This window comes from Nicotiana attenuata, unplaced genomic scaffold (assembly GCF_001879085.1).
Source record: "Nicotiana attenuata strain UT unplaced genomic scaffold, NIATTr2, whole genome shotgun sequence".
NCBI classification, from domain to species: Eukaryota; Viridiplantae; Streptophyta; class Magnoliopsida; order Solanales; family Solanaceae; genus Nicotiana; species Nicotiana attenuata.
The window spans coordinates 111,856-120,428 of record NW_017672388.1 but is presented as its reverse complement, the minus strand read 5'-3'; the positions used below and the strand labels follow the sequence as shown (position 1 = coordinate 120,428).

General features: G+C 33.7%; 1 protein-coding gene across 2 annotated transcripts; it reads right to left on the bottom strand.

The window, feature by feature from the left end:
* Window positions 1-3,051: 3,051 nt before the first annotated feature.
* LOC109213020 (pectin acetylesterase 7-like) lies at window positions 3,052-7,793 on the bottom strand. Of its 2 annotated transcripts, XM_019376766.1 has the most exons (14): window positions 7,744-7,793; window positions 7,402-7,565; window positions 6,741-6,823; window positions 6,418-6,544; window positions 6,174-6,253; window positions 5,998-6,084; window positions 5,428-5,552; window positions 5,272-5,332; window positions 5,089-5,142; window positions 4,928-5,005; window positions 3,996-4,077; window positions 3,763-3,902; window positions 3,441-3,682; window positions 3,206-3,296 (listed from the first exon to the last, which is right to left on the bottom strand). In XM_019376766.1, the coding sequence occupies exons 2-13, from the start codon at window positions 7,562-7,564 to the stop codon at window positions 3,512-3,514; spliced, it is 1,251 nt and encodes a 416-aa protein (XP_019232311.1). In that variant the 5' UTR covers window position 7,565; window positions 7,744-7,793; the 3' UTR covers window positions 3,206-3,296; window positions 3,441-3,511. The 2 variants fall into 2 exon arrangements, with proteins under 2 accessions (XP_019232312.1, XP_019232311.1); XM_019376767.1 differs by lacking the exon at window positions 3,441-3,682 and having other exon boundaries at window positions 3,052-3,296.
* Window positions 7,794-8,573: the final 780 nt, after the last annotated feature.

Sequence of the window (8,573 nt, the reverse complement as noted above, 5' to 3'; positions counted from 1 at the left end):
TGTTGCCTGAAGATAGGTTTCCTTAATGTTGTCCCATATTTCCTTCACTGAGGAACATCCAACAATCAGGTACATACCATCTTCTGTCATTGTACCTGAGATCCAACTTCGCAGCAAGACATCCTTTTCCTCCCAAGCATTCATCACTTCTACAATTTCAGCAGTGGTTGATCCTCCAACCACAGTCACAACAGTGCTTGACTCTGCTTTGCCTTCTTTGATGAAACTAGTCAGTTTCATGGCTTGAATCAATTGCAACATTTGGGTGCTCCAAATCAAATAGTTTGATGGCTTCAACTTGATTGGGCATGAGGCAATGAGGTAGTGAAGTGAGGTAGTTGAGAGTGTGGTTGTTGGGGTTGATGTTTTGCTTGAGGAAGAGGAGTTTGTCATTTTTTGAGCTCTGGAGTAGAGTTGCGCAATGGAGAGCTAAAGCTCTGATACCATGTAGAAAATTAGTTATTTTGGAGAAGAGAATAGGATTGTATTCAGTATATTACAGTGAGTACATTAAGCGTATATTTATACGCACAAACAAATGACTGCCTAGATGTTATACTCTTCGTAGGTTACATTGAGTTCTACTCTACCTCAAATATAATAAGATATTGGATAAAGATCTTGTATCTTTATCAATATCAATTAATAACTAACAACATATATTTCTAACTCTTATCAATATCTTCAACAAACGCAAGGGCGGATCTAGGTGAGAGGAAGAGGGTTTAGTCGAGCCCCTTCGCTAAAAGGTTTGTATTTTATTTAATGTATATATACTCCCTCTGTTTCAGTTTATATGAACCTATTTCCTTTTTGGTCCGTTTAAAAAAGAATGACCCCTTTCTAAATTTGGTAATAATTTAGCTTAAACTTACAATTCTACCCTTAATAAGAAGCTTTTATAACCACACAAATACTCTGGGCCCTTTTTTGAGTTGTTTAGGACCACAAATTCCAAAAATCTTCATGTTTTCTTAAACTCCGTGCCCAATCAAACAGGTTCACATAAATTGGAACGGAGGGAATATTAGTTATTGAATCTTTTTAGATTCTTTGTCGTTTACTTTTTGAATTTTTAAACCCCTTGGTGAAAATTCTACTTCCGCCACTGCTTGGACGGTCAAAAAATCACGACCGAGCAAGAGGGGAATATGTGACATGTTATCACCGGAGAGTCAGAGACAACAAAGAAATAAACAAATTCACATTCATCTTTCTGAACTTTACTGAATTAAACCACAATTGAACTTTATTGATTTATATTAGCAACAATCAACACACACATCAGGAAGCTGTTGTGACTAAAGTAAATGCATTGACATATGTAGATTTTAATTAAACAATGCACATCGTCACTTCTTCGTGTCGCAAGGTTTACGTAAGGTTTAATATCATTCATAGCAGAGATTGGCAAGTCACGCTCATCTATCACATAGGTGTAGTTCCGATCATAGTACCAATCAGCAAATGCCATCTAATGCCTTCATTAGATTCTGCATATATAAAACACTTCATTTAATATCATAATAAAACTACTTTATTTCCTTTTCTTTTTTCCTTAAATTTATTGTTAACCATAAGTTAATAAGTATACAATTCCAAACCTAAATAAATAAATAAATAAATAAATAAATAAATAAATAAAAAGGGCAGCCCAATGGACGTCTAAGCTCTCGCTATGCGCGGGGTCTGGGGAAGGGCTGGACCACAATGGTCTATTATATGCAGCCTTATCTTGCATTTCTATAAGTGACTGTTTTCACGGCTCGAACTCCAATTCCTGTGGGTGAGAATATGAAGAGATTTGGACTCCAATTCCTATCAAATGTTCATGCTATATCAACTAAAGTATCGAAGATGAAAAACATATTTTTACGAGGAGTGATATATGCAGACCTATTTGGCATTATTTTAATCAAACTTTTAGGGTCCAGATGAGTCAAACTGCAACTACTTTTAGACAACATGTACGTAAATGGTGGTTTATGAAAACCTCAAAACCATTACTGAAATTGATCCATCGGGCCATTCCTGGAATAATTATATGGCAGATTGAAATGCTAGATGCAAATGCGGATTTGAGAATGAGAGAATGTCCACTGGAAGAATTATTTGGAAGATACAACAACAAATAGGTATGATTGTTCATAAACAATTTCCTAAAAATAGTCCTTATCTGAACTTGGAGAATTTTTATGATATAGTGAATAATGTTAAGTTCCCAATCTCATCTATCTATGTTAAATGGAATCCCCAAACTTGGGATTTTTCAAGATCAATTCTGATGACTGCTCTAAAGATAACACATGCATTAGTGCAGGGGGAGTGATTATTCGAAATCATAATGGTGAATTATTAGCTACTTATGCAATCCCTTTCGGTATTATCACAAATAATATGGCAGAATCATTAGTTCTGAAGGCTGGATTAGATTGGTGTGTGGAGAAAGGATACAAGAAGATCATTGTGGAGATTGACTCTTTGTTATTGGTTAGCTGGTTGCTTGGAAAAGCTAAAATTCCATGAAAGTTAACTGATAAATTATGGATTTGAGAAACAAACTCGAACTTATGGAAGATAGGATAATAACATATTGTTATAGAGAAGGAAACAAAATTGCTGATATCCTATCCAATTATGGCTTGAAAGTTACACATATGACATGGTTTCACAATCTGCAACAACTATCAGAAGAGGCTAGAGAAGAATACAGAATGGACATATTACAATTCCCTTCATTTAGAATGAAACAATCCAAGAATACCATTTCTCTAGACAGGAGCCTGGGCAGAAAATATCAATTTAATGTACCTTGATATGCTTGTAATTATGCAATATAGAAGAGGGATTAGTAGCCCTCTCAAGTCACTATTTTGTAAGCTAGAACATATATATTTGTTCATCATTTTGTAAAGGTTTGAGGATGCTCAACCGACATTGTAACAGAGGTAAGATGAAGTCTTCCTCCAATATATTTATATATTTATCTATATATATTTGTCCAGGCTTATGAAGGAGCTGAATAGCTTTAACCGGAAAAAAAAACTTTACTGAATTAAACCACAATTGAACTTTATTGATTTATATTAGCAACAATCAACACATACATCAGCAAGCTGCTGTCACTAAAGTACATGCATTGACATAAATAGATTTTAATTGAACACTGCACATCGTCACTTCTTGGTGTCGCAAGGTTTAATATCATTCATAGCAGAGATTGGCAAGTCACGCTCATCTATCACATAGGTGTAGTTCCGATCATAGTACCAATCAGCAAATGCCTTCATTAGATTCTGCATATATAAAACACTTCATTTAATATCATAATAAAACTACTTTTTTTCCGTTCCTTTTCTTTTCTCCTGAAATTTCTTAGCACTAACCATAAGTAAATAAGTATACCAGTAAATAAATAAATAAACAAATAAAAAATGTACCCCAGTGCACTAAGTTTTTGCTGCGTGGGATACGGGAAGGGCTGGACCACAAGGGTCTATTTTACGCAGCTTTACCCTGCATTTTTGGAAGAGGCTGTTTCTACAGCTTGAACCCGTGACCTCCTGATCACATGAAGCTCTCGCCATGCTCGGGGGTCCGGAGAAGGGCCGGACCACAAGAATCTATTATACGCAGCCTTACCCTCTACAAGAGGTTGTTTCCACAGCTCGAACTCGTGATCCTTTTAACACATGGCAACAACTTTACCATATACGCCAAGGCTCTCCTTTTAAATAAATAAATATATAATCTCATACGTACCAAATTTTTAACTGTGGTGACATTTTTAGGAGACCACCATCCTTGGACTTGGGTATGATGATTGCGTGCGTCAATGAAAGCTCCTCTTAATTTAGGATTATTTCCTTTGGGCAAAGCATTTAAGAATTCCAACCTAAACTCTGAAATATCAAATCCAAAAGTATTAGAACATACACAAACGAATGATATTAACTAATTAAAAGAACTAATTAAAATTATCCAAAAGTGCTAACCTCTGAAGAGTTTGTTCTCAGTTGCAGTGCAATTTCCCCCTTCAATGCATGTATTTATCCCATCGTATATAGTAGTGTTTATCTGCAAAACAATATATGGAAAAAGATAATGTAAAACTAATATCAAACTACAGCCGAAGATACATATGTGAGCTTTGTCTCTGAGAAAAGTTTTTTTGAAGTCATGAAAAGGTTCCACTTTTCCGAAAAATACGGTGTATATGAGAAGCGGGTCCAGTATTTAAACTTTACGAGCTCGGTTGAACTCATAGCTACTATTCTAGATACTCCCTTGGTGCATATAGGTTAAATTGTACACCCTAAGTGAATTCTTGATTTTGTCACGGACCATAGTAAATAGAAGGATAAATAACAACAACAACACACCCAGTATATTTCTACAAGTGGGGTCTGGGAAGGGTAATGTGTAAGTAGGCGTTACCCCTACCTAGGGGTGGTAAAATGGTTAAAAGAAAACAGTTAACTACCCATATTATCCACTAAAAATGGGTTAGATAATGAACTTTTTAAAAATAGGTCAAATATGGATAAGAACCATATTATCCATTTAGAAAATGGATAACCAATGGATAATCAATGGGTCTAACTTTTACATTTGTAAAGCCTCAAATTGGGGGTTCCTCAAGTTAGGGAACCTAAGAATTCTCCCAAAAGTGATCATATGCAAGAATTCATGGATAATACGGTTACCCATATTATCCGCCGGTTAATCCATTTTTTATCCGTATTAAATATGGGTCGAGTCTGATAATTGATCCGTTTTTTCATTACCCGTTTTCGACCCGAACCATATCCGACCCGTCCCGCACGTTTGCCACTCCTACCCCTACCTAGTGAAGGTAGAGAGACTGTTTCTAATAAACCCTCGGTTCAGTAAATAGAAAAATAACAATTGATAAATATCAAAGTACCTGGAATTTATCAAATGCCGACATTGCAATGTAAAGTGGTGTCTTGATTTTGTGTTGCATGTTCTCCGGGAAGAAGCACTGCGTGTAGTGAATTTGAACATTAGTTTACATGCAAAAAGACCAAAACAACATGAACTAAATCAATCGGTAGCAGTTTGTACCATTTCTGGTTTCATTTTTTTAGTGCATGATTTTGGTAACGTTTTGGCAGATCCCTGCACAGTAGCTCAGATAATTAGGTTTAGATCACACAAACCAACATGTGTCGTTTTTTCTTTTTTCTATTTATGAAGAAATTTTCCAAAAAAAGATACCACGTAATTAACTCAGGAATAGGAATTTACATGTAAATTAACAATTGCTTTATACATTTCAGTAAAATTTCTTGCTTGGTGTGGATCCTTCCTATAATTAGAAAAAAAGAGCTCCAAAGTTAGTTTGCAGTTATGAATATATCATTTTGTTAAACAAATAATTATGTCCATGCATAAAAATCTTACACATGGATAAAATAACCAGCATCAACCATGCATTTCACTCTAGGAGTATTTGGCAACAATTTATGGAAGCGATCACAGTATAGCATTGCCGGGTATCCTGCAGCAGAACTTCCGATAAGAAGTGCCTGCAATAATTAACTTATATGAGTATGTGTTAAGAGTGGCGGAGATAAGATTTTTATCAAGAAAAGTAAAAACAAGTGGAAAATAAGGAAATTTAATATATATATATATATATATATATATATATATATATATATATATATATAAAATCTGGCGTTATATATGCAGTGTACTTTTTATTTCTACATGAAAAAGTAGCTAGATTTTGATTGTTTTAAAAACTGTCAATAATATTCAATTAACAGTTGCAAATCGAACTCCAGCATATTATGCTGGGATTTTTTCATATTTTAAACGTATTTTTGTTCAGATTTTATTTTTACATGAAAAAAGTAGCTAAATTTCTATCACCTTTGAAATTCTGAATAATTTTAAATTAGCAATTGTAAATCAAGCTATTTTTTATTTTCTCGTTGAAAAAAGTTGACGCAATTAAAATTTACTTACGCTCTGCGCGTTCTTCAATCCTTTTGCTAGAACATCCTCCATTACTGCTTTAAAAATCCTTGCACCTCTAAAGTGAAGATTGGTAGCCTTAAAAATAAAAGGAAGAATGTGACTCTATTAAATGTCTACATATTATAAATGATAAATTTATAGTAGATTAAAATTAGAGAACATACAGGATCAACATATTCGGCATTTCCTGTGAACGCTCCACCATCACAGTATCTAACAAATACTTTGTTCCAATTGTAGAAATCTGCATATTTTACATCAAGAAAACAGATCATGACCTGTTTAACTAGAACAGAATAATAATGTATACCAATTAAGGCAACATTAAAATTAAAAAATAAAACTGATGCGATAAAAATAAAAATAAAAAAACATCTTCTAATAGTTTAGTCAAAGAGATATATATACCTGGATTTACACTCCGAGTCTTGCTGTAAATTCCTTGAAACCACCATGGTTTCATATAGTTTGAGGAACCAAAGTCAGATTTGGAACGATTCAGACACTCTTCCACGGTTGTGCACCATGCTCCTCCCTAAGTACAAGGTGAGAATTTCCAATAAAAAAAAAAACTTTAACCAATACTATATATATCTTGGAGAAAATTCATAAATAGTTTAATCTAGTGGGGACGATACTCTACGCATCACTCTATTTTTTGTGGATCACGTATACTTATGTGTTCGTTTGACCCGAACAATTGTAGACATAGTGAATTAGATATGACTTACCGAAAGATGAACTAGCCATTTTCCTACTCCGTCTCCGAATCCTGGTTCAAAATGGTATGCTGGAGGTGATCCGTCCAAGCACACTGCAACATTAAAAAAATATTACTATAACTCTTTCTGCAATTCAAAAATTACTTAATATGATTATATTAAATGTGTTGATAATGTAACTAAATAAATAAATATATGCTCTCTCTAACATTTTCAACTTTAGATGACATGATCACATATTTCAACATGATATCAGAGCAGACAAAGGTCATTGGGTCGAGTCCCGCTGCCACCCGTTGTAAAAGAGAATTTTCATGTTCTTGGCCCATGAATAAAAACTAAGCCCACGTGAGGGGGCGTATTGAGCATGGGCGAAGCCACATGATCATAAGGGTGGTCAGTTGACCACCCTTTGTTGAAAAATTATACTATGTATATAGGTACAATATTACGTTTTAGAGGTATATAACACATATTGAACACCCTTTGTCGGAAATTTTTTTCACTTCTTTTATATTTGAACACCCTTGGAGAAATTCTTAGCTTCGCCACTAGTGTTGAGAATATAATTGAGTAAATAAAAGTGCGCTCTCTTAAATAACTTATTCTTTTAATTGAGATGGTCACACACTTCGACAAAATATACATAAAATTAGTGAAGGAAATTAACCTGCTCCTTTTGATACAGCATTGTGAACGACTGTTTTTTCCACATAATATCCCTGATCTATGTATGATGTTGCATTTTCTTTTACACAAGCCTCAATGTTGATAATAATGGCCAAGAAACAAATAAGTACACAGACAAATTGAAATGTTTTGGCCATCATCATCCTGTAAGACATAAAACAACTAAGGGAAATAAGAAACTGATCATATCTTAGCAATATAGAATAAGGGAAATCGTTAAATTATTCAATTAGATAATAATTGAATAATTGAATTCTTTTTTCAAGTTGATTCAAATTTGCTTGTTTGAGAAGAAAAACGAAATTATTCTACATGCACGTACTTTTATAAATATATGTTGGCAAAAGATTTATTTTGTTTTTTCCAACTTATAAAATTTGATCTATATATAGAGAATTTTTGGGAATTGCCGATGGTTGAAGTTAGTGCAGAGAAAATAGGCAGGCCATAGACGAGAGAAATATTAGCACCACATGTCTGTCTTTCCATTAATGTCCATCTTTCATTGAAACCTCAAGATTTGCAAGGCTACTAGGGACCACAACTTTATTTGTGGTAATTATAATTTACGCATGCAGTTCAAAATTTAATTACTTTGAAAGTTTCTGCTTTAGAAAAATACTTTTAAACTATCAATCAACCATATCTCGATCTTATAGACTTATATTAGTTGATCAGCTCTAAGTATCTTATATATTTATTATATTATGAACTCAAACTATAATTGAGTATATATTTATCATAATTGAGTTTTTTAAATCATATTTGGTTTTCTTATATCTTGAAGGAAAGAGCAACGTATTTATAATAATTAGATTTTTCTTTTCCTAGAAGAAAAATATAATTTTTTCATATTTGACTAGTCCCTTTTTTTGGAAGGATAATGTTTGGACTTCTAAAAATTGAGGATCATTCCTTTTCATTCAGTAGCATCCGCAATGTAGCCATATGGGATTTGAGAGTCTTGTTTAGGAGGAGATCTTTTCGGGACAAGTGTTAGTGTGCAACTTGTGTTTATCTCTTTGTAAGGCTGTTCTCATGATAGTTTGTACTCTTTTTTGTATAGTGGGTTTCTCATCTCCATTTGTGGACATAAGTCAATTCACCGAACCACGTTAAATGTTTGTGTCTCTTTTGATATATTTCTATTTT